General features: G+C 55.0%; 1 protein-coding gene across 2 annotated transcripts in view; it reads right to left on the reverse strand.

The window, feature by feature from the left end:
• SRCIN1 (SRC kinase signaling inhibitor 1) overlaps positions 1-23,976 on the reverse strand; it is a 73,166-nt gene that overhangs the window by 5,095 nt on the left and 44,095 nt on the right. Inside the window, exons 9-19 of one of the 2 annotated variants that reach the window (XM_018064973.1) lie at positions 23,847-23,939; positions 23,552-23,595; positions 23,061-23,248; positions 21,763-21,938; positions 15,354-15,484; positions 15,089-15,236; positions 14,526-14,772; positions 13,845-14,079; positions 11,896-12,050; positions 11,445-11,597; positions 6,319-6,465 (exon numbers count right to left, since the gene is read on the reverse strand). In XM_018064973.1, the coding sequence (XP_017920462.1) occupies positions 6,319-6,465; positions 11,445-11,597; positions 11,896-12,050; positions 13,845-14,079; positions 14,526-14,772; positions 15,089-15,236; positions 15,354-15,484; positions 21,763-21,938; positions 23,061-23,248; positions 23,552-23,595; positions 23,847-23,939 (1,717 nt within the window). Of the gene's footprint in view, positions 1-6,318; positions 6,466-7,077; positions 8,211-11,444; positions 11,598-11,895; positions 12,051-13,844; positions 14,080-14,525; positions 14,773-15,088; positions 15,237-15,353; positions 15,485-21,762; positions 21,939-23,060; positions 23,249-23,551; positions 23,596-23,846; positions 23,940-23,976 lie in introns of those variants that run through there. The other variant, XM_018064972.1, reaches the window with a different exon arrangement.

Here is a 23,976-nt window from a genome sequence, read left to right on the forward strand (position 1 = left end):
CAGGCCCACAGCCCCCACATCCTTCAAATCATCCAGCCCTTTGTGGAACCCATGTGCCTGGCATGGCCTGTGTTGGAGGGGTCCCGGTACCCTGGCCTGGAGACGGACTCATTTAAAGACAACCAGGAGCTCTCTTACTCCCTTGTCACTTACTGTGGGCTCCAGTCCAGCCCCTCCCCTCCCACCATTTCCCATTTAGAGTCTTTTCTCCCAAACCCAGGGGGGCAAGGGGGCATGTCCCCTTCCTCCTGAGTCTCTTCACATCCCCCTGTGTCCCAAGTCAGCTGTTGGTTCCCTCCTGTTGGTCTTCTTTGATCTCAGCTTGCCTCTCTAGTTACGAGCTTTTCCCATTCCTTCCCTTTAGCATTTGTCAAGAGCCTCACTCTGTCCCAAACTTTGGTCTCTCGAACACCTCCCTCCCAGCTTGTGCTGCCCCCTGACTCCTGCGTTCACTCAAGTGAGGTGTCCTCATTGGGAAGATGCCCCCTCCCTGTTTTCCCATAGCTGGTGCAAGGCCTTTAAGCTTCATGGAGCAGCAGCGGTCACCAGCTTACATGGACACCCCTGCTTTTCATGGACACCTATTCTACTTGCTCTGTGAGCATGTTTTGTAACATCCTCTCAGGCCATCTTCCCTTCCAGGAGAGTGCCCACCACTTTTCTGAAACTGAGGGAACGTGTCCAACTGTGCCCAGTGACCCTGTCCTGTGCTGCTCAGAGTTCCCAACTGATACAGCTGCTGCCGCTGAAGGTTTTCATTGCTTCCCTGTCACCAGCCAGTCCTCCCCCGTTGCTCTTAATTATGTCCAGAGAAAGAGCTTTGCCACCTTTGTGACAGGCAGAAACCTCATACACAGATGGTCAGCTTTTAGCTGGGGGAAACAGGAATCATTAGCCAGAGCCAACCAAAGGGTTGAACCCCACACCCCTCCTCTTCCTGTGGGCCAGAGTCTAGCCCTGTCCAGGCACCCTGAGTGTGCTGACCTGTCCCTCCAGGCTATGAGACACAGATTCCCATGCAAGTATAGGTTATCTTGGGGCTTCCCAGGTAGCTGAAGAGTAAAAATTCTGCCTGCCAATGCAGGAGATACAAAAGACTCGGGTTCGATCCCTGGGTTCGGAAGATCCCCTGGAGTAGGATATGGCAACCCACTCCAGTATTCTTGCCTGGAAAATTCCATGGACAGAGGAGCCTGATAGGCTACAGTCCATGGGGGCAAAGAGTCAGACATGACAGAGTACCATTACTCATGTAATAACAGATCATCCTGATGCTGCCAACCCGGTTGGTGCCTCCCCCAGGGTCATTCCCAGGGCCACTGTCCCCAGCCCACATGCCCTTCTTCCTTATTATTTGCCTGAATCAGGCACTGGGTTGCCAGAAGAGGCAGGGCTTCCTCTAGCCCGGGGCGGGGGGAAATAGAACCGACGGCCGTTCAGGCTGTTCCCTTCTAGCCAGTGACTGATCTGGGGATGGGAGTCTCTGGGGAAGGTTCTCCTGCTTCTAAAGTGATCTGTGGGGCTTTCCTGGTAGTCTGATGGTTGAGAATCTGCCTTGTAATGCAGGGGACACCGGTTCAATCCCTGGTCTGGGAGGATCCCACAAGACACAGGGCAAGTAAACCCGTGGGCCACAACTACTGAAGCCTGCGTGTCTAGAGCCCGCGCTCTGCAACAAGAGAAGCCGCCACAGTGAGAAGCCCGTGCGCCGCAATTAGAGAGAAGCCCTGACTCGCTACAACCAGAGAAAGTCCTGGCAACAACCAGGACCCAGCAGTCAGAAAAATTAAACAAGTCAGTTAAAGTCAAGCTTTAAAATAGAAACGATTTGTATGCTTACAGCCCTGAAATGAAGGCAGCCATACTGGGGGGCGGGTGGGAGGATGGGCCAACAGAACCAAAATAGAGAAGGAACCCAGGTCCTGATGTCCTTGAGTATACGAATTCCCCAACCCTGGAGCCTCGCCTGCTGCTTCTGATAAAACTTTTCCTTGATGTTTAAGCCAATGTGAATTGGAGTTTCTATTATTTGTGGCTAAAACGACTCACACTGCCACAAGTGAGGCCAAAATTGCTCCCTTGATGTCCTCGTCAACAGCATCCCCATCATGAGTGGCAGCTCCCCCAAGGCTTGGTGACGCCCATGAAGTTATGCTTCCCGCCAAAGCAGCAGAATCCAGCATTAGGACAGCAAGAGTTGCACCCGGCAAATCTGGCTTTAAGTCCCAGCTCTGCCACTTCCTAACTGTGTGACCTGTGGCAGGTATCTCCCTGGATCTTCATGTTCTCACCCTCTAAGCAAGAAATAACAGACCCTACAGCATCAGAATCAGGTTGAGATGCTGTTCACAGAGCCCAAGACCCAGTGCCTGCACTCAGGACGCAGGCAATGAATGGTAGCTGTTAGTATATCATTAGTATAGTAATATTTCAAGTCTGCATTGTCTATTTCCACTTAGATTGGGCCTGATCACTAGCAAATTCATTCATTCATCCAACTACTCATTCACCTAGCCAACAAATATTTACTGAGTGCCTGCATGTGCTGAGAACTGTTCTAGGTGCTGTAGGCATGTTGCGGTGACAAAGTGGTTAATGCCCATATGAAGATATAAAGTTGTTCTGAGCATTAAACAAGATATACACGCTTAAAATTGGTACAGAAAAGGAGTGCTATTTTCTATTTTTCCTCACATTCCTAACTGATTTCTGCTCTGAGGCCAGGTTGGTCAACCCCACCATCCCTTGGCTGACTGGCCTCTTGTTGAGTTTGGCCAATGGGGGTTAGGACGGGGTGGGAAGAGAGAAGGGGGAACGTTTCTTCTGTACTCCCTCCCCACTTGGTGTGTGTTGCAGGCATGCTGTGCCCTCTGTAACTATAGCACCTACTGGTTAGCTCTCACAGGACTCCCTAAACTGTACATCCTGAGGTCCCTCTCCCCATGGAGGTCCAGCTTCCAGCTCTCACTGGTCCCTGAGTGCCTCAACATCTCCTGTTGTTCACTTCATTATAGCCTCATCACTAGAGTCATCCAAGGAGATACATTAAGTATTCAGCAGATTGCTTAGCCCAAGAAGAAGAGGGGGTGTTCAGTTTTCATGCCTGCACCAAGCCCTTGATCCTCATCCCCTGGGAATCTGGTTCTTATCCCACCCCTGAATCTGTTTTAATGTAGTTATTTGTTCATTTTAGACAGCGCTGGGTCTTTGTTGCTGCACACTAGCTTTCCCCAGTTGCAGCGAGTGAGGGCTACTCTCTAGTTGCAGTGCGTGGACTTCTCACTGAGATGGTTTCTCTTGTTGTGGAACACGGGCTCTAGAGTGCAAGATCAACGGCTGTGGAGCATGGGCTCAGTTGCCCTGAGGCATGTGGAATCTTCCCAGACCAGGGATCGAACCCATGTCCCCCGTATCGGCAGGAAGATTCTTAACCACCGGACCATCAGGAAAGTCTTTCCCACTTCCTTGAGCACAACATCCAAACACTTTTCCTCAGTCATTTCCCCTGATTTCTCTGTGATTCCAGGCACAGTTGTACCCCTTTCTCCACTCTTCTACCCCAGTTTCTGTGTCTGGCCCTGGCGCTTCTATTCCTCTCCCTTTCATCACTGCCAAGGCAGTTTGGAGCTCCTAGTGTCAGAGCCAAGAAGTGAGGGGGAGGCCTCTGCCCAGCCCCTGGCCCTGCCACAGGGACCGTGCAGTTGAGCATAGCAGTGACTCCTTCCCTTTGGAGAGCACTCTGTGGCTTTCGAAGCTATTTTCCACACCCAGTATTACAGGAGCTCAGAAGCCTGCCCCTGGGTTCTTGTCCCCATTGTACAGATGAGAAAAGAGCCTGCAGAAGGCAGAGGACTTTGACCAGGGTCACAAACAGAGCTGGGAGGAGCAGTGCCCCAGCTGGAGGACGGAAGGCCAGGTGATGCAGGGTGGTTGGAATGAATGGAGGTGAAGCGTCAGGGCAGTCAGTGAGGCAGTTTTGACTTTTTTTTAAATCCAGCTGGGGCTGCAGGGCACAGGTGGCAAGCTGGGGCAGTGATACAACCCAATCAGCCTTTAAAAATAGCCCTCCCCACCGCGCGGGTCTGGGAGGATAGGAGAGAGGTCACAGAGGTCTTCCTGCAGGGAAACCTCAGGAAGGCTTGCACTGGGTACTGATGCACTGGCTGATTTGTTTCTCTGCCTCTTTATGATGTCTCTTTACTAAAACATCTCTACAAGAAACGTAATACTTCATTAGAGAGAAGATGCTTTTTCTTAAAGAGAAAGCATTTACTAGAGAAGTGAAAGGGAGAGAGATACAGCCAGACCAGTCATGTGGGAAGAGAGAACCACGGCATCCCTGAGGGAGGGGGTAGCTCAGGAGACCGCCCCCCCTCAGTCGGGGCACGGGTGGATGCCTGGGGCAGGTGACTTTCCCGAGGGGAGAGCAAGGGGGCAGGCTTGGGCTCAGAAGAGAGACCTGGGCCAGAAGAGATGGCAGCTGGTGCCCAAGGAGAGGAGTGTGTGGTGTGAGAAGCTGAGGAGGAAGGTGGGCACAGAGGAGTGAAGAGGTGGGCACAGGAGAGTCTCCCAGAAAGGAGCCAGGAGGCGGGTGAGGGCTGACAAGGGAGGGGGATGCTAAGGGGAGGAGGGTCCCATGGCCCCCAGTGTGGGGGGGGCAGATTGCATGCTCAACATGCTGCAGAGAGGTGAGCAGACTGCGGTGTGAAGAGGCCACTGGAGACCTAGCCCAGCCCAGGTGTGAAGCTCGGAGTGGGCCCGGGCCGAGGAATGAACGCAGGAGAGGCGATGGAAGTGACTGGAGGGGCAGGAGAGAGGGCAGCAGGCAGAGGAGCTGGGTGCCAGGGGAGTCAAGAGTCGGGGGTAGAGATGGGGATCCTGATTACAGAGGAGAGAGATGCCCGCTAAAGAGACTGAGGCAGTGTGTGCCAGGGTAGAGGGGTTGAGGGGTGGAGGGTGAGAGGCGGAGGTGTCAGGCAGTCTGGATTTGAAACCCCCTCCACCATGTGTCAGCCGTGTGACCTTGGGTAAAGCCTCAGTTTCCTCATCTGTCAAGTGGGGATAACAAGGCCCTTCCTCAGAGTGGGGAGTGTGCCGCGGGCTAACCAACATGTGTCTGGCAGAATGTCAGCTGCTGTTCTAGACCCTGAGGAGAGACCAGCCTGGACAGGGCAAGGGAACATGGCGGTGACACCAAGAAGAGCTGGGGTGTGTCTGCGGACCTGCGAGGAAGACAGCGGGCCAGCGGGGAGCTAGTGAGGGGCCTGGCTGGCCCGTCTCCACTGGACTCTGAGAACCAGTGGGCCTGTGTGCCCAAGGCGGCTGCAGAGCCGTGTGGTGGGAAAAGCTTTGAGATTCTGGGGTCCCAGTCCTGGCTCTGATGCCACCTTGCTGTGGGCTCTTGGGAAGTTCCCTTCCTTTTCTGAGCTGTCCCCTGGTCTGACAAGGAGGTGACTGGATTTACCCATCTCTAACCTCCTGCCTCTGAGCCTAGAACCTTCTTCAAGTCATAGCATCTGGACATTTCCTTCCCCCACTCCCACCCAGCACTTAGAATACAGGAGCTGCTTGGAAATACTGAACCACATGAGTGAACTAAAGGTCTTTCCTGACATCTAGGCCCGGGGACCACCCTGCATCTTCCGATCAGGCCACAGGTGGGCCATGGGTGAGGCTGCCACCTCTAAATACCATCCTTTAATCTGAAAGAGGGTACAGCACCCTCACCACTCCTATGCACCCCGCTACAACCCAAGCACAGGACTGAAAAGGAGATGCAAAACTGGTTTCTCCCTCAGTTGGGAGGTGGCCTGAAAAACCAAGAGGGAGGCTGAGCTGAGAGGGCCAAGGAGCAGGTGGGACCTGAGCGCGGAAGGAAGGAGGCAGAGGAGGGGGAGGAGTGGCAGGAAGACCAGGAACAAAGGCCCCTCCCACACCCCAGGACACCGGCCTTAGAAGGGCCCAGGCATTGGGGTCTGCTCACTCCGCCTTGTCCAGGAGCAGCTGGGGAGATGGTCCTCTCTGGCCCTGAGTGAGGGGCCTTCTGCAAGAGGAGGGATCAGTGATCTGGCTATGTTCTCAACCAGATCCTGAGCACGGGTACTGGAGAGAGGAAGGAGAAAATGGTTTGAGGGACCAGTGGGGTAGTCCTGACCAGCAGGACCTCCCTGGACAGCCGCAGGATGGTGGGCACAGGAACACTGGTGGGAGACAGCCAGCGCCCAGCAGGAGTGCACAGCACTGCTGGAGGCTGGAGGTGAGGTGGGGGGTGGGGACTGCGTGGGGCCGTGGCCCTGCCCCCGAGGCGCCCAGGCTTACCTGCTGCTGGGCCTGGATCCTCACGTACTCGGCCCTCTGCTTGCCATGCTTGCCTTTGTCGGGGCTGCCTGCCTGGCCCTGGGCCGCCTTCAGCCGAGAGGCCCCTGGAGTCACCACCTTCATGGGGGGCACACTGCCACCGCCGCTCTGCACGAAGAGGAACAGGGTCAGAGCTGGAGATGGGATCACACAGGCTTCATAGGTACAGTAGACCCTCTGAGACCTGGAGAACCTCCCCGGCTTCATACCCTCATCCAGGGCTCAGGCCCACTCTCTGGGGCCAGGGTTAAGGCGTCCCCGCAGGGGAGAGGTCAGAACCCCAGTCAGATTCCCAGAACTCCCAAGTGAGAGCTCTTTTGTGGTTTCCTTGAGTGGCCCAGCGGCAGCTGGTGCCCTTCTGGGGGAATGGTTTTTAAAGTAAGGGTCCCTGGCATCATCCCCACTCCTGGCAAGGGGCTCCATCCTGGGCCCTGGAGAACATACCCGAAATTTGGGAGACAGGTCTTTATGAAAGTGAAAGAGAAAGTCGCTCAGTTGTGGCTGACTCTTTGCGACCCCAAGGACTATACTGTCCATGGAATTCCCCAGGCCAGAATACTGGAGTGGGTAGCCTTTCCCTTCTCTAGGGGATCTTCCCAACCCAGGGATTGAATCCAGGTCTCCTGCATTGCAGGCGGATTCTGTACCAGCTGAGCCACAAGGGAAGCCTAAGAATACAGGAGTGGGTAGCCTATCCCTTGGCCAGCAGATCTTCCCGACCAAGGAATCGAACCCGGGTCTCTTGCGTTGCAGGTGGATTCTTTACCAACTGCGCTATTAGGAAAGCCCAGGGGTCTTTATAATTGCCAACAAAGTAGGATTGGCAGCCCCAGGCCCACATTTTCCTTTGAATGGGAGGATAGGGGCGAAGTCTCCCTAGAGATGGACCAGTCCAGCCCCCTTGAACAACTCCAGGGACCAGGCCCGCCCAGAAGGGCTTTGGGGATCCAGAAGCGCAGGCAGAGAAACCACAGAGACAGAGAAAGTCAGACAGGAGAGGAGGAGGGGAGTGTGGGGATAGAAAAGGGGGTAAAGAACTTTATTTGTTGGTTTACAGATACAGAGCAAAGGGGAGAGGCCCTGGTCCCCACCAGCGCTGGTTAGGCTGATCCCCGGGCAAGCCAGCTTCCCAGCCTGCCAGGGGCTCTGCTTGCAAACTCAGCCTGGCACCAGGCTCCCGGAGGGCAGCGGGGCTGAGAGAGGCTAGAAGGAGGAGGGGGGCTGGCGTGGTGCTCCTGTAGCCCCCAACTCCCTCCAGCTCTGAAGACAGAGAGACTGGAGCTGCAGGCAGCCACCTGGGGACCAGGGGGCAGAGGTTGGGGGCTGCCAGGGGGCCCCGTGGCAGAGGCCAGGCCCATCTGGCTCAGAGTGGCTTCCAGCTCCCGGAGTGTCTCCTGCAGGCTGTCTGTCCGCTGGGTGACGGCAGCGCGCTGAGCCTTGCACTCCCCACTGCAAGGTGGGGTGTGGTGGCCAGAGTCCTTACGGGTCTCCTCTGGGGGCATCTCCGCAGTGGAGGGTTCTTGGGTCCATTCTGGGGCAGGTCCCAAAGGACTGGGGATCCCGGCTCCTCCCCTTTCTGGGCTGCAGTCCCCTGTCACCAGTGTCTTCAGGGCCGCCCCTTCCTTCTCTAGCTTCGGGCTGTTCCAGGCCTGGGAAACCACAGCCACCATCCCTGGCGGGGCCGGTGGATTATCCCGGCCCAGGAGGCCGCTGGCCAGGGTCCGGGGTCGTGGGGTGGGGGTTGTTCTAAGCCCAGGTTCCTCAAGCCTGGTCTCTGGTGGGGAAGGAGGGTTGGGGACACATTCCGTCAAGACGATCCGGGGGACAGAGAAGGGCCTTGGGTCTGCAGCAGCCTGAAGGGAGAAGAGAGATGAGGAAGGGTGTGATTCCTGTAACCAAGCACCCCCGCGCTGGGAGGGGGGTGCATGTGGGTGAGCCCAGTCCCTTCCTGTTGCAGACGGGGAAACTGAGGCAGGGGAGGGTCCCGACTGAGTTCACCCAGCAAGTTAGAGGCAACGCTGGACTAGAACTCAGGCCTCTTCACCACACCCTATCGTCTCCACCTCCTGGCAAAGATGCCAATTTACTTAGAAGCACAGATGTGTGTGTGCTAAGTCATTTCAGTTGCGTTCGACTCTTTATGGCCCTATGGACTGGTAGCCCGCCAGGCTCCTCTGTCCGTGAGGATTCTCCAGGCGAGAACACTGGAGTGGGTTGCCATGCCCTCCTCCAGGGGATCTTCCCGACCCAGGGACTGAACCTGAGCTTCTTACGTTTCCTGCATTGGTAGGTGGGTTCTTTACCACTAGCGCCACCTGGGAAGTCCCACTACACATGTCTACTTCTCAGCAGCCATGTTAAATTCTGGGAGCAGGCCTCATGGTTACTGCCAGGAGTTTGCCCATCTGTGCGATGGGGCAACAATGATACAGGGCTGGTGGAGGATGAAATGAGCTCCCGTGGGCGTGTGCTTGGAACGGTGCCTGGCACGGTGTGAGTGTTTGATGGATGTTAACTATTTGTTACATAGAACTGAATGTCCAAGACCCGCAGCCCCATGAGGGTGGAGACCAGGTGTTGGCCTCTGACCTCAGAGAACAGGTCTGACATCCTCATCTTAGGCCAGAGATTCCTCGTCCCCCCACCCTGCTTCTGGAGCTTTCTCTGAGGGCTTCACAGCCACAGTGGGCAGGGCTCGGCCAAGTCCTCTGCTGCTCCAGGTTGGGCAAAGCTAGAGCACCCGCCTCTGTATGAGCGTCCCTGGCTCTGGCTTTTACGGGGGCACAGAGAGAGGCCCCCAGTTACCCCTACCACAGCTGAGTAAACTCTGATCTAACTCTGAGCGGAGTCTTATACCGGGAACTGCCACATATGCCTTCATCTTTAATCCTTTCTGTTCCCCATGAAATGGCTACTATTTTCACCACTTTACAGATGAGGAAACAGGTGTGTGAGGGGGTGTCCTGTAATTTACTCAAGGTCACTTACCCACAGCTAGCTAGTGGCAGAGCCAGGACTTGAACCCAGGAAGTCTGACTCCAAGTCCAGTGCTCTTGCCACTAAAATGAGCCATGGGGAGATATGTGGGGGGCAGCAGGGACCCCCAGCCCCCCTCCCAAGGGAACCCACCCAACTCTGTCGCCTGCTTACCTGGATGTGGGAGGTGCAGAGTGGGAAGTCAGTGAGGGCGGCCCACGCCCACCCGGCTCCACTGCCTGCCAGCGCCGGATGCAGGGGGCAGCCAGCCCGAAGGGCCAGTGAAGGGGCTCTGCCCGCTGGGCCCCTTCAGGAGCTTCCAGGGCCAGAAAGGAGTAATGGCTGGGTGCAGCATGCGCAGGTGCTGAGGGCACAGCCGGCCCAGTGCAGCCCTGCCACACCGCTCACCCCCAGACGGCTCCTTGGACTGCTCCATGCCCATCCTCTGGCCAGCAGACAGCCTGTCTACCTGTTCACTGCCCATCTGCTCCCCCCGCCAGGGAGCCAAAGTACAACCAGGCCTCAAGCCAGGCTAGAGATCAGGTGAAAGCCAGCACTGTGGGCCCAGAGAGCCACACAAGACAGGTGACCAGGTGTGTGCTTCCCCAGACCAGGCCCTCCTGCTCCAACCTGACTGGGCAGAAGGAGAGATGCTCAGACCACTGCCCCCCGACTCCCCCTCCCCAAGCAAGTCCCCTGGGGTGCAGACAGTAGGTTACCCGCAAATTCCCAACAAGGAATAAAAAGGAAATAAGTGCAGCAGGACAGCAGCAAGGACTGAAGTTAGAGTGAAGGAAGAACTTCCCAATGCTGAAAGACAGAACCAGCAGCCAAGGAAGCGCATGGATTTCTTCCATTCCAAGCTCTCTGACCAGGTGCGGCCATGGGGTGGGGAGAGAGGCTGTAAATGAGCCTTCCTCCTGGGTGTCCTGGCCCCGGGCACAAGGCATAGATTCTAGGGGGAGAAACACAGCCCCCGCCTGGCACAGGCAGCAGAGTGGGGAGATGGGGGCAAGGACTAGGCAAGAGTTCAAGATGAAGTCAGGTTTTGAGTTGGGTCTAAAGTCATGTAGCAAGCAAGATCCAAACTCCAATCTTGGACCCAGGCAGAACCTGGGCTTCGAGCCAGACCTAAAACTCTGGCTGTAGATCAGAATGAAATACCCAAGCCACCAGGGACCAGGCTCGGAATCAAGCCTGTAAGGAAATGCAGACCCAAGGGGCCACCAGATGCCAGGCTGCTGGAGTCTCGAGAGGGAAGGAAGGGTGATGCTCCCGTCCTGGGAGCGGGGAGGGGTGGTCCACGGGGTGAGGCTGTGGCAGTGGCGGGACTTGGGCACGTGACACATTCTGGCAGGTTAGCGTGAGAAGTGAGGAGAGGAAGCGTGGAGGCACAGGCAGAGAGAGCGCTGTGAGAGGTGGGGGGCAGCCCGTTACCTTCCATGTGGGGCCTGGGGCTGAGCCCCTGGGGGGGCCCAGGTCCGGGGGGGACAGCAAGGTGGGGATCGGCTGGCGGCGGGGCGTGGGGGGGAGGGGAGACACTGAGCTTCTCTCAAACACCTGGGGAGCAGAAGGTGGGGGCAGGTTTGGAGGAGGGGGTACAGGAAGGAGGGGTGGCCTGGGCGGGCACGGGGACCCTAGCTTCACTCCTTGGCCCCTCATCACGGCCACTGGTCACTCTGCCCTGCGATTCACCTCTTCCCAGAGGCCCTGGTGGTCCAGGTCTCCAGCCTCTCGGGGAGGGGCGCTGAGAACACTTGAACCTGGGGGACTCACAGCACTGAGAGGGGCTCAAGGCACACGGATGGAGGTTGTTAGAGCTTCGTTCTCAGAATACTAGGGAGTGGGGTTGCAGAGCAGAGGAGGTGTCTGGGCAGTAGAGGGTCTCAGAGATTGCAATAAAAAACTCAAACATGCAGGGAGGAACTTACACCCCCTTCCCCATTGTACAGTGGAGAAGAAACTGGGGCAAGAAGGACAGAATCCAGAACCAGCCTCAGTGGGGAGCTGGGAATCCAGCCCCTCATCCTAGCCTGAGCACCCCACCCTGAGATCCACATGGTAGGGAAAGGGGGGACGCCTGGCTGATGACGTGGGGACCCCTGACCCACCTCCAGCTCTGCGATGATGCGGTCCTCATCGTCCTCATCCTTGATGGCAGAGGCCATGATCGGGGGCGTGGAGGCCGGGCGGGCCACCTCAGACACAGTCCGGCGCAGCTTCACCTGGGGCTTCTGCACCTCCAGCTCCTCGGACTCAGCCTTCTGCAAGGCCCGGGCCTCATTAGACCAGGCTCTGTCTGCCTCCAGCCAGCTCACCTCTTAGGTCCTATCCCTTCCAGACCATCTCCCACCTGCCCACCTAGCTCCGCATTATCTGCCTGGCCCCTTCCCATGGAGGAAGCACAAGCCAGAAGCAGAGTCGCCACCAACCAGCCTCCTTTCTTTCCTTCCGCTTCCTCTGAGAGAGGGGACCACTCCAGACGGTCTCCAGAGGTCCTCTCAGGCATCCCTCCCACTAAACCCCACGTACCTGTCCCCTACCCAAGGTCGGGGGTGGTACCTTGATGAAGGCCGAATCCTTCTTGCTGGTGACCACGACCTCTCCAGTGCGTGTGGTGGTCAGGCCATGGGAGGAGGGGAAGCTCCGGCGGGGAGGGGGTGGTGGTGGGGACTTGGAGGGCTTCTCGGTGCGGTATCGGGGCACTGTCAACTCATCTGCGGGCAGCCAAGGGGCTGGGGTCAGCCCTGGAGTCTGTGCACCACATCTGACTCCAAGGTTAGGGTGAACCTGGCTTCCTCCTCCAGGGAGGAGGAGAGGGGAAATCTCAGGGAAAGGACACAGGCCCTCTCCTCCTCTCCTACGTCCCCGCGCAATCCAGCCCCAAGCCTTGTCACTCTGCCGCTTACAGCACTCATCCCTTCTACTCAAAGCCTGGCCCAGGGAACAACAGCACTGGCAGCACCCGGAGCTTGTTGGAAATGCAGAAGCTCAGGCCCCACCCCGAGCTGCTGAGTCCGAATCCACATGCCAGCAGATCCTGGGTGATTTCACATGAACATTCAAGGTTGAGAATCACTACTCTAATCCACCACTTTCCCGCCCACCCCTCAGCTCTGCCCTGGCACAGATCTTCATCCTTCCTCCATCAAGAGAGAGTAGTTAGTACCATTGCAAGAGTCTGACCCTGCCCACCAGGCTCTCCCTGCCCCCAGTTCTTCCTTGGGGCTATTTCCTGGGCAATCTGCAGAAAAGTCACTCAAGCCTGACATTCCTCGCCCTTTGATCCCCCAGTGATTCCCTACAACCCCCAACCTCTGTGCCTGCCAACCTTTCAGCTTCAGCTCTGCTTGCTACTCTCAGGCCTGGACCCAGCTGAGCAACACCAAACACATACCTCCAGGCATTGGTACATGATGTTTCTCCCTGGAATGCCCTCTCTCACTGGCCAGGGAAATGCAAGACTCCAGTGAAAAGCCCCCTCCCATGGGAAGGACTTCCTGCCCTCTCAGGGTCTCCTGTAGAACAGCATTTAGCAGCTGCCTCCTATTTCTGGTTTACACACTGGGTATGGCCTGGGACAGATTACTTAACCACATGGAGCCTTAGCATCCTCATCTGTAAAATGGGAATAATTACTGTATCCACCTCCTGGACTTGTTGCAAAATTATAAACATTAATACATAGAAAGCACTTGGGGCTGTTTTTGCCATACAGTAAGTGCCTGATAAACACAGATGTTAGTATTATTCTCCTACTACATTTTAAGCTCCTTGAAAGTAGTCATCTCCTTATCCCCAGCACCTAGCCCATGTGTGCGTGCATACTAAGTCACCTCAATCGTGTCTGACTCTTTGCAACCCTACAGACGGTAGCCCACCAAGCTCCTCTATCTGTGGGATTCTCCAGGTAAGAATACTGGAGTAGGTTGCCATGCCCTTCTTCAGGGGATCTTCTAGACCCAGGGATAGAACCTGTACCTCTTATGTCTTCTGCACTGGCAGGCAAGTTCTTTACCACTAGCGCCACCTGGAAAGCCCTAGCACACAGTGGGCACTTAGGAAATATACAGGTGGCAAGAATGAATAAATGAGTGAGTGACAACTGCCGTTTCCCATTTGGGTTTCTGCTTCCCCTGTGAGCTCACAGGCTTGGGGAGCACAGGAACCCCGTCTACATCACTCAGGGCTGCTCCCCATCTCAGCACAGCCTGGCTCCTGGCACACATGCTTGGACAAAACGTGCAGGGGGACGACCCTCTGGCTGAACTTTCTCATCCTCCCAGTGTGGTCCTCTCAGCAGTTGTGGGAAAATCCCTGAATGCGGTCCAGCACTATCCCAACCATCTCGGTCTCCCCTGAGTGGCCAAGGGTCAGGCCAGCACCGTCCTTCTCTAATAGCCCACCCACAAAGATTTTCATTCCCAAGCACCTCCCTCATCAACCTGAGAGTTCCTGAGGCTGGGGCTCCCCTCCTCTAGGCTCTTTGCAACCCCCTACCTGCCCCATACCTGAACCTCTCCTCCCACTGGGCTCCGTCCGGGGGGCTGCCTTCTGGCCATGGGGGGTCTTGGGGGGTTTGTGGTCCGGGGTGGGGGCTTGGCCTGGGTGGGCCTTGCTCGCACAGTCTAGGTCAGGGATGGCCTTCAGCAGCTCCGCCTGGGTCTCCTCCAGCAGCCGGTTGATGTCCTTGGCGCTGTACTGGGTCAGGGCTGCCCGCTTCTCCTCCCAGTCCCGCTCAGCAGCCTTGAGAGGAGGGCCAACAGTCAGCACTGAAGCAGCTGCCCTGCTCCTGGACTTCTGGGGCCTCAGTCACACATGCAAGGAATGCAAAGGAAGCCTCCCATTTGATCCGAGCCTCGGGCTTCTCTTGAGTATTACATGCCTTTGCTGCGAGCCTGGAATGCCACTTCATAACCAAGTACTCTCAGGAGAAATTTAGACCTGCTTTTAGACATTCTATTCTGTTTCATTGAGCACATAATCTTTTCTTGCGCTAACCCCGTACTGCCTTGATTATCATAGGTTTATGATATGCTTTCCTGCCTAGCAGGACTGATGGCACCCTCAGTATGCTTCTCAGATTCCCTTGTCCCCCAGGAACAAGTCCCCACATGTCGGCACTGGCCAGCGCAGGTCGGTGGTGAGAATGTGTGAGCCTAGCTCCGGCCCCCCCATCCCGGGCCCAGCACCTCAACAGACACAGCCTTGTCCACGCTTCTCTTGCCAGGAGCGTCCAGGCCTTTGGTGGGGTTGCCCGCCTTGGGGGCTGGAGGGGCCCCCTCAGTTGGCCCACTCAGCTCGTGGAGGTTCAGCGGAGGGCTAGGGGGTGGCATTTCGAAGTCTAAGCTCTTGTTGAAGTCCGTCTCGGCCGTCATCTTCTTAGGGGACTGACTCAGGAGGTTGCTGGGGGGTGGCCACACACCCTCGTCCACTTGCCTGGGGTGGGAGAGTTGGGGACAGCTGTGAGGTCAGCAGGGTCGTGGCTCCCTGGGAGGGAAGCCTGGCATGGGGGAGGCAAGGTGGAGGGGGGCTCTGGGATCTTGCAGGACAGATGGAAGGGCCTGGGGAGGGGTGACTGCATCTGGGAAATGGGAGCGCCAAGCCTGAAACATGCAAGGGGTCACAGGTCAAAGTGCAGAGCCAGTCAGCACACCGCTGACCTCTGTGGGGAGTCGGGATAAGGGATCTGGGCCCGGTGTGTGACCCCATGGGAAATCGCAGGTCAGAGATAGGAGGTCAGGGATAGAATGACCTTCGGATCTGGGCCAGGGTGTCCGTGACCCCCCGGCACCGCTTGAGTAGCCCATCCAGGCGCTGGGGCTCCTCCTTCAGGAACTTCACCGCCTCCACCTCCACACGCAGCACTACCCGCATCTTGCTCTGCAGGCCTGGGAAGTGAGCTGAGGCGAAGGGAAGGAGTGAGCGGGAGGAGGGAGCAGCTCTGGACAGTTGGGAGGACAGGCAGTGGGGTGGGGGTGCAATGCCTGGGGTGGGGCTGGGGGTGCCCCCAGGCTCACCCTTGAGCTCGGTCAGTGTCTCCCCGAGCTGCTTCAGCACCAGCGCCTTCTCTTCCAGCTCGGGCCCGGGCACCAGTCGGTGGTTGTGGGACACATCCCTCTGGATCTTCTCCACCGACTTCTCCAGGTCACTGCAGTCACAGAAAGACCTTTTCAGCCCCTCAGGCCCCAGCCCAGCCCCTTGAAACTGAACAGTTGGAAACAAATCAGGCCACTGGTCAGATCAAAATTAAAAGCCATCCACCAGGCCACAAGCCCAGGTAAAATCAGAAAGCCAGACCTCAGAGATGAGACTTCAGAAGCACTCCGTAACAGGTGCCCAGGTCCTCGTGTTGAAGTTCTCATCTTTGGCAGTATCAGCCAGAATCTCCCTCCCTAGGACTCACACCCTCTGATTCTCATTAGCCAAGGACACAGCAGAGAAATTGGCAGCTTTTCAAAGAACTGAAAGCAGGTGTGTGTGCTTTTTGGGGAGGCGTCCACCTTTTCTCAAATGATCCAGACACAGCCTCTTTCCTCAATGACAAAGCTGCTTTCTATTTTCAGATGGCTTATGCTGAGCTTGTGTCATTTTAACACCCTACATCTTTCTGAAATGTAAATCAGACCAAGTCACCACTGCCTGTGTTGAACCCGAAATGGATCCCAACATTCTGAGGGTAAAATCCAAACTCTTTCAGTGCAGCCACAAAGGGCATGGGGGTAGTAGCTGAAAATTTGGGTCTGGAGTCAGACAGATCCACATTCCAACCTGCACTCTGCGTGACCCAGAAGAGATCTTGGAGAAGTTACCGACTGTCTCCAGATCTCAGCTTCCTTATCCCCCAAAAATGGGGATGGTAAGAGTTCCTCCCTCCTGGGGCCACTATGAGGATTAAATGAGCTGAAAAGCAATTAAATGAGCTAATGCATGGGGTCAGTCCCTGGGAGCTGCTCTTATTTCCTCTCTAGCCACAACCATTTCCTCCCCATCTGGTTTGCTTCTGTTTCGAACCATCCAGAATTTCTCTGAGGTCCTTGTATGTGCTGCTCTCCCTGTTGGTCATTCTTGTTGTTTGCCACGCTAGGTCTCCATTGCGGCACGCAGGCTTAGTTGCCTTGACCAAGGATCAAACCCAGGCCCCCTCCATTGGGAGCGTGGACCTTATCCACTGGACCACCAGGAAAGTCCCTCTCCCTGGACTTCTATGATGCCATTTCCTCTACCCAGAACACTCCATTACCACCACCTCCCCACCCCCCACAGACACGTGTGACTAACTCCCACTCATCCTCCAGTCCCAGTGGGAAACTCTCCCCTTACACTTGGTGTTGGGGGTCTGCTTCCTGCCTGGAGCTCCTGTTTGCTGGGCTAAGCAGTTCTAGGCAGAAAATAAGATACCCTGTCTTTCTGATTCCTCTCTGATTCCCAGCACCTGGCATGGTGCCTGGAGCAGAACAGACGTCTGGTAAGTAATTATGGAAGGAATGAATAAGTGAAAGAAGGAATTACTGCCCAGGTAGGTCACCCAGTCCTGCATCTGAGTCACTGATATCCCTGACCCACATGCAGGACATCACATACATTCCTGTCAAATCCCATCTGCTGGATTTCAGCTCAACACTCCAGGAAGGAACAACTTTTGAATCTCAGTTCTACCATCCAACAGATTTGCTCCCCCTCAAAGCTCTGTGTCATCAGCAAATCTTATCAGCATGCTTTATATATCTTCATCCAACTAGTGGGTGAAAAAACAGACCACACTGGAGCCAAGGCCAAAATCCTGTGTGTCAGCACTACCAGTTAAAGAGGTATCTTGTACTAAGTGCCTACAGCATGCCAGGCGCACATTCAGCCCCTCACTTTATCCTCACAACAAATCCTGGGAGTGGGAACCATTGTTACCTCCAGTTTACATACAAATAGTAGCTCAGAGTAAGAAATAGAGGAAAACAATAGAATGGGAAAGACTAGAGATCTCTTCAAGAAAACTGGAGATACCAAAGGAACATTTCATACAAAGATGGACACAATAAAAGACAGAAACAGCAAAGACCTAACAGAAGTAAAAGAGATTAACAAGAGGTGGTGAGAATACACAGAAGAATTATACATAAAAGGCTTAATGACCCAGATAACCACGATAGTGTGGGCACTCACCTAGAGCCAGATACCCTGGAGTGCAAAGTCAAGTGGGTCTTAGGAAGCATTACTATGAACAAAGCTAGTGGAACAAATAGCTCCAGCTGAACTATTTCAAATTCTAAAAGATGATGCTGTTAAAGTGCTGCACTCAATATGCCAGCAAATTTGGAAAACTCAGCAGTGGCCACAGGACTGGGAAAGGTCAGTTTTCACTCTAATTCCAAAGAAAGACAATGCCAAAGAATGTTCAAACTGCTGTATGATTGAGTTCATTTCACATGCTAGCAAAGTTATGATCAAAATCCTTCAAGCCAGACTTCAACAGTATATGAACCGAGAACTTCCAGATAAAAGGTAGAGGAACCAGAGATCAAACTGCCAGCATCCACTGCATTATAGCAAAAGCAAAGGAATTTCAAAAAAAATATCTACTTCTACTTCATTAACTACACTAAAGCCTTTGACTGTGTGGATCACAACAAACTGTGGAAAATTCTTAAAGAGATGGGAATACCAGACCACCTGACCTGTCTCCTGAGAAACCTGTATGCAAGCCAAGAAGCAACAGTTAGAACTGGATATGAAACAATGGATTGGTTCAACATCGGGAAAGGAGTACATCAGGCTGTATACTGTCACCCCACTTATTATTTAACTTACTTGCAGAGTATACATCATGTAAAATGCTGGGCTGGGTGAATCACAAGCTGGAATCAAGATTTCTGAGAGAAATATCAACAACCTCAGGTATGCAGATGACACCACACTAATGGCAGAAAGTCAAGAGCCTCTTGATGAGGTTAAAAGAGGACCGTGAAAGGTGAAAGTCAACTCAGTCGCGTCCGACTCTCTGCGACCCCATGGACTATACAGTCCATAGAATTCTCCAGGGCAGAATACTGGAGTGGGTAGCCTTTCCTTTCTCCAGAGTATCTTCCCAACCCAGGGACCAAATCCAGGTTTTCCACATTGAAGGCGGATTCTTTACCAGCTGAGCTATCAGGGAATCTCTTGATAGAGAGTGAAAAAGCTGGTTTAAAACTCAACATTCATAAAACTAAGATCATGGCACCTGGTCCCATCACTTCATGGCAAATAGACGGAGAAAAAGTGGAAACAGTGACAGACTTTATTTTCTTGGCTCCAAAATCACTGTGGATGGTGACTGCAGCCACAAAATTAAAAGATGCTTGCTCCTTGGAAGAAAAGCTCTGACAAACCTAGACAGCATATTTAAAAACAGAGACATTACTTTGCCAACAAAGGTCCATATACTCAAAGCTATGGTTTTTCCAGTAGTCACATATGGATGTGAGAGTTGAACCATAAAGAAGGCTAAGCATGGAAGAATTGATGCTTTTGAACTGTGGTGTTGGAGAAGACTCTTGAGAGTCCTTTAGACTGCAAGGAGATCCAACCAGTCAATCCTAAAGGAAATCAATCCTGAATATTCATTGGAAGGACTGATGCTGAAGTTGAAGCTCCAATCTTTTGGCCACCTGATGCAAAGAGCCTACTCAATGGAAGAGGCCCTGATGCTGGGGAAGACTGAGGTCATGAGGAGAAGGGGACAACAGAGGATGAGATGGTTGGATGGCATCACCGACTCAGTGGACATGAGTTTGAGCAAACTTCAGGAGATTGTGAAAGACAGAGAAACCTGATGTACTGCTATGGGGTCACAAAGAGTCAGACACAACTTAGCAACTAAACAACAAGTAGCTCGGATACTAAACTACATTCCCCAGCCTCCTTTGCATGTAGAAGTGCCATTCAAATAAGGTCTAGCCAATGGACTATGAATGGAAGTGGGACATGCTGTTTCCAGGTCTGGCTCCCTAAAATCCTCCCATGTAGGCTCCTCCGCACTCACTTCCCCTTCCTGTTGGCTGAAAGACAGAGACCCTGTGGGTAATCTTGGAAGGCACATATTGAAGACGTGCCTTATTGGAAGGCATTAGGCTGGGTCCCTGAGTGACTGCAGGGAGGAAAGCCACTAGGCCCCTCTTAGGCTCAATTAGCACCTCAGTCTTCCTATGGTACAATCTGCAAAAGTTTGGGGGCCCATAACCTGAGCAGGCTCTGCAAGAAAATCCAAATCAGAGCAAGTCTAGACATTGGGATCAGAAAGTGGTGGGGTTTTCCAGACCCAGGTTTAGTTCTGGAACAGTTGAGAGGTGAGGACCAGGGCAGAACCAGCTACAAAATGTGAGGTGGCCCAAAGCAAAATAAAGATTTTGCCCCTGGTATAAAAATTAAGAATTTCAAGATAATGACCGCAGAGCACTGAACCAAGTACGGGCCCTCACAAGCATGGGGCCCCGTGTGAATAACAGGTCACATGCCTATAAAGTTGGTGCTGGGCTGGGCCATGTTACACTGCAAAGGCCAAAAGTCTCAGTCAGTGGAGGCTGCCTCTAAGGGCAACATCTAAACAATGCGCTTGGCTAGAGCTACAGGTGAATAAACCAAGCTGAGTGGAGCACAGAACCAGCTGTAACTTCCAGCAAGATGCCAGGGCAAAAGGAAGGAGTAGAGTGAAGCTGAGGAAGTGGACAGAGGCTGGTAAGCTAGGGCAGGGGAAAGGATGGGCCAGCAGGCCATCCAATGCCCGGGGACGCTATGGAAACTAGGCAAGGAGGCCCCTCCTGGTCAAGCCAAAGCCACTGCAGCACCGGTGTGCAGCCCAGTCCAGATTCCACCCCAAAAGCCACCTTCGAAGTAGATGGAGAATCCTGCCGGAAGCAACGTATCAGCCCCCAAGCTCTCTAAAGTGAGCAGTCAGAGCAATGGGTTTGATAGCAGGGCAACCCATAGGGAGACTGTGTATTCCTGGAGAACTGAGGCCCCAGGAAGCTGGGGACCAGACACCCATATGACAAGAGCATAAATACGTTCTTTCATCCTTCCTGCCTCCTCTGTACTTCTATATTTCCTTTTATTTTCCTTTAATGTCTCAGTAAAGTTCCCTTTGAAAATTCCAATCCAGTTCCTCTGCGCTGAATACAAAAGGGGGAAAAGAGGACAGGTACGTTAGGTAAATGGAATTCCCTGGGTGGGGGGGGGTGGGGAGGTGGTGGTAGCCATCCGTCTACTTGGAGATCTGACCGGAGCTGTCACTCAGCTTTCACAGCAGGGGTGATGCAGTTGACTGCCACACCAGCTTATTTCCAAGTGAGATGTCCCCTTCTCTCATTTCAACCACAAGGGGTCATGGGAATCTTGCCCTGTGCGTCACTGAAATGAACATGGACCTCCAGGCTGTATGGGCTCGAGGCTGAGGAGCAGGGACCCTTCTCAGGGAGCCCCTTGCAAGTGATACAGCCAATTATGACTTTGGTGAGGAAGCTGGGTTCCTCTGAGCAGTCTTCTTTGGTTCTGAGTCATTGACCCGTAGAAGCCAAAGCCCCCTCTGGAAAGAATTGTGAAAAGCTTAACCTTGGGCACAGGTGATGAAGCTGAAGCACAGAGGAGGGCAGAAACTGCTCTGATGGCCCAGCTGCTCAGAGCTGGAGCTGGAGCTCGGCCCCTCATGCCCTGTGCTGCCAAGAGGGAGACCAGGCAAAGGAGCAGGGCGTCTGTCTCAGACCCAGGGACTGACCAGGGAAAGCTGCAGGGGGCTGGGACTGCTCACTCAATGGACGGACAGCGGACAGCGGAAGGCAGCCTCTCCTTGCATCGGTGCCAGACTATGGAATCTTGGCCAGACAACTATTTACTAAATTTGGATCAGAGGACTGTCTTCTGTTAACCCTTGCATGTCTAAGTCTTTGGGGGCGGGGTGTTCTCTATTCCTGGAGCCCTGTTTCAGCGGCAGTGGGATGGGAGGAGGGTTCTCCTTGGCTACATCTGGTCTAAGAGCTGGTGAGGGTGGCTACCGTGACCAAGCTGGCCCACCGGAACACTCTATTCGAGGATCAGTATGCAAGGATCACAGGCCAGAACGAAAGCAGGCAGAGGACAGAAGTGAAATCGGGCATCTGGAAACATGAGAGTAAGGCTGCAGGCCACGGGGAAGCCGGACCTTGGACCATTAGGGAGTAAGACCACAGCAAAAGCAGGCATCAAGCCAGAACAAAAGAAAATAGGACTCCTGCCAGATGGTCAAAGGTTTGTGGGTCACAGAGACATCAGACCACAGAGAAGATGAAAACCAGGCTTCAGAACAGAGCCACGTCACCTGGGAGTCAGAAAGAAGGGAGCTGCGCCTCCCCGTGATCCCAGGTTGCGGGCCAGCGAGGCGGCACTCCCAGCCCTCCCCGCAGCCGCTGCGCCCAGCCTCACTTGAGCTGCTGGGTAATGAGCTCCTCGTCGTTGAGGTAGCGCAGCCGCTCCTCCTCCACCAGGGTGCGCTGCCGCTGCAGCGGGTCCTCCTGCCGCCGCGCGGCCTCCGACACGCGCATGCTCAGCTCCGCCTCCGTGCCCTTCAACAGCGCGCGCAGAGACTCCAGGTTCTGTAGCTGCGGGACGCAGATGGGCCGGTGGATGGGGGTGTGAAAGAATGGAGGCGCGCTGCGGGGAGAGGGCTGGGAGGAGGCGGGCAGAGGACAGCCCGACCGCGGGGCGAACTCCACGGACGATACTGCTGCTCGGCTGTGGCCGTGAGCAGCAGCGAAAGGGTGGGGTGGTAGGGGTTACAGGCCGAGGGTTACTTTCTGGGGAAGCGTAGAGGCAGGAGGAGAATGGCTTGGGGATGGTGGAGGGAGACAGGAGTGCCAAGTTGGGCAGTGCAGAAGGTGCGGCTGCTTCGCTGTGGCAGTTAGCTGCAACGAAGGGGTCGGGGGAAGAGGACAAGGTTTCTGGGGAAATATAGAGGCCGGAGAATGGGGTAAGGGATATTTGAGGGCAAGAGATGACCCTAACAGGGCCCTGCCCACCTTGGGACTGCATGGCTGTGGCTTCGATGAAGGACTCAAGCACTGTGGTTTGACAGTTTCCTTGGCTGGGACCGGAACATAACTAACACTTGAACCTAGTTCTAAGGCCGAGTTGAGGCAGTGGTGGGGGGGGGTAGCCGACATCTTACCCATTGCCCATATGGCAACTCTCTGCCCCTTCTCCAACCTGTCTCTATTCATTATTCTCACCTGATGGGCCCCGGGGCACTCTCGAGGAGAGGGCACATGGATGCCAGGCTCCTGACTGGTAGGACCATCTGCCAAGCAGAGTAGGCTGGGGAAGGCTGTGTGGGCTTAGGAAGGTAGCGCTGAGGGGATCTGGGGGAAAGGCTTCCGCCCAAGGGAGGGGAAGGCGGAAAGAATGGGAGAAGGGAAGGGGCTGGGACTGCCCTGAGGGATACTGACAGGAGGAGGGGGCTCAGTGGGGTAGGCTAGGGCTCCAGGAGGGCGGGAAGGATTCAGGGTAAGGGAAAGAGGGCACGCCAAGGGGGACACGGGCCAGGGGTGGTGGCTTGGTGAGGGAATAGAGATTCAGCGAGGTGACGGGAGTTCGAGGAAGGTTTCGGAGAGCAGCCCAGTAAAGGGGACTCGGGACGGGGCAGACTTGGGAAGGAGTTTCGGCAAGTAGGTGGGTTCTGGTAGGGCGGGGTTTGAGGGGGCGGGGCCCCGGAGAGGTGGTGGTACCTGGAGCTTTCGCAATTGCTGAAGCTGGCTGCGCAGGTCATTCGTGCTGTTTTGCAGGCCACGCAGGTGCAGCTGCATCTGCAAACGGTTGATGGCAGTGGGCTGCCCCGCAGGGGTGCTGCTGGCCGGAGGCGGGGGAGGGCCGGACACTGGGGTGGCCCCGCTGCTCCGGCTGCCTGACCCGCAGGCTGCAGACAGGGACCACAAAGATGGGAGAAAGGGAATAAACCGTGAGCTGGGAGAGATCGGGGTAAGTTCTCTCCCACTCGTGGCCCCACACAGTAGCCAGGGAGAAGCATGGCTCTGGCTCCCTGCCCCAACCAGTGGCCAGCCTTTCTGAGGGGAGCAAAGCACCAGGTGAGACATCTTGGGCTAAGGTGACTACTCATTTACCCATTGAAGCCTGGTGACGTAGCCCCTTTACCGACCAGAAGACCAGAGAGGCTAGGAGAGGGCAAGGACCTCTGAGGGAGGGAGAAAGGGCCACTCACGTGCTGAGGGGGTGGCTGCTCCATTGGAGCCTTCAATCTTCTCACTGTGGTACAGGGAAAAGATGGCCATCACGGGGTCCAGGCTGGCCCCAGACCGTCAAAGCTGGGTAAGACTTTAACGTAAACTCCTCCAGTCCCCTGGTCTCAGGATGGAGCCCCCGAGAAGGGAAGGATTCACCCCGGGCACCATGATGAGACATGGGGAGAGCTGAGCCCAGGGCTCTTGCTGCTCACTTTCCCTTCCTCTTGCCCCAACCACAGGCCTTTGGCAGTGGTGTTGGGAAAAGAACCTCACCTGGGGGTCTCAGGCTCCGAACCTCGCAGTAGGGCACTCTGCACCAGGCCTGTGAGGCTGGCAATTTGCTTCTCCATGGCCTCCATGCGCTCCCTAGGGAAGATGGTAGCCTTGATCAACCCCATCTCTG

The sequence above is a fragment of the Capra hircus genome, chromosome 19 (genome assembly GCF_001704415.2).
Source record: "Capra hircus breed San Clemente chromosome 19, ASM170441v1, whole genome shotgun sequence".
Taxonomy (NCBI): domain Eukaryota; kingdom Metazoa; phylum Chordata; class Mammalia; order Artiodactyla; family Bovidae; genus Capra; species Capra hircus.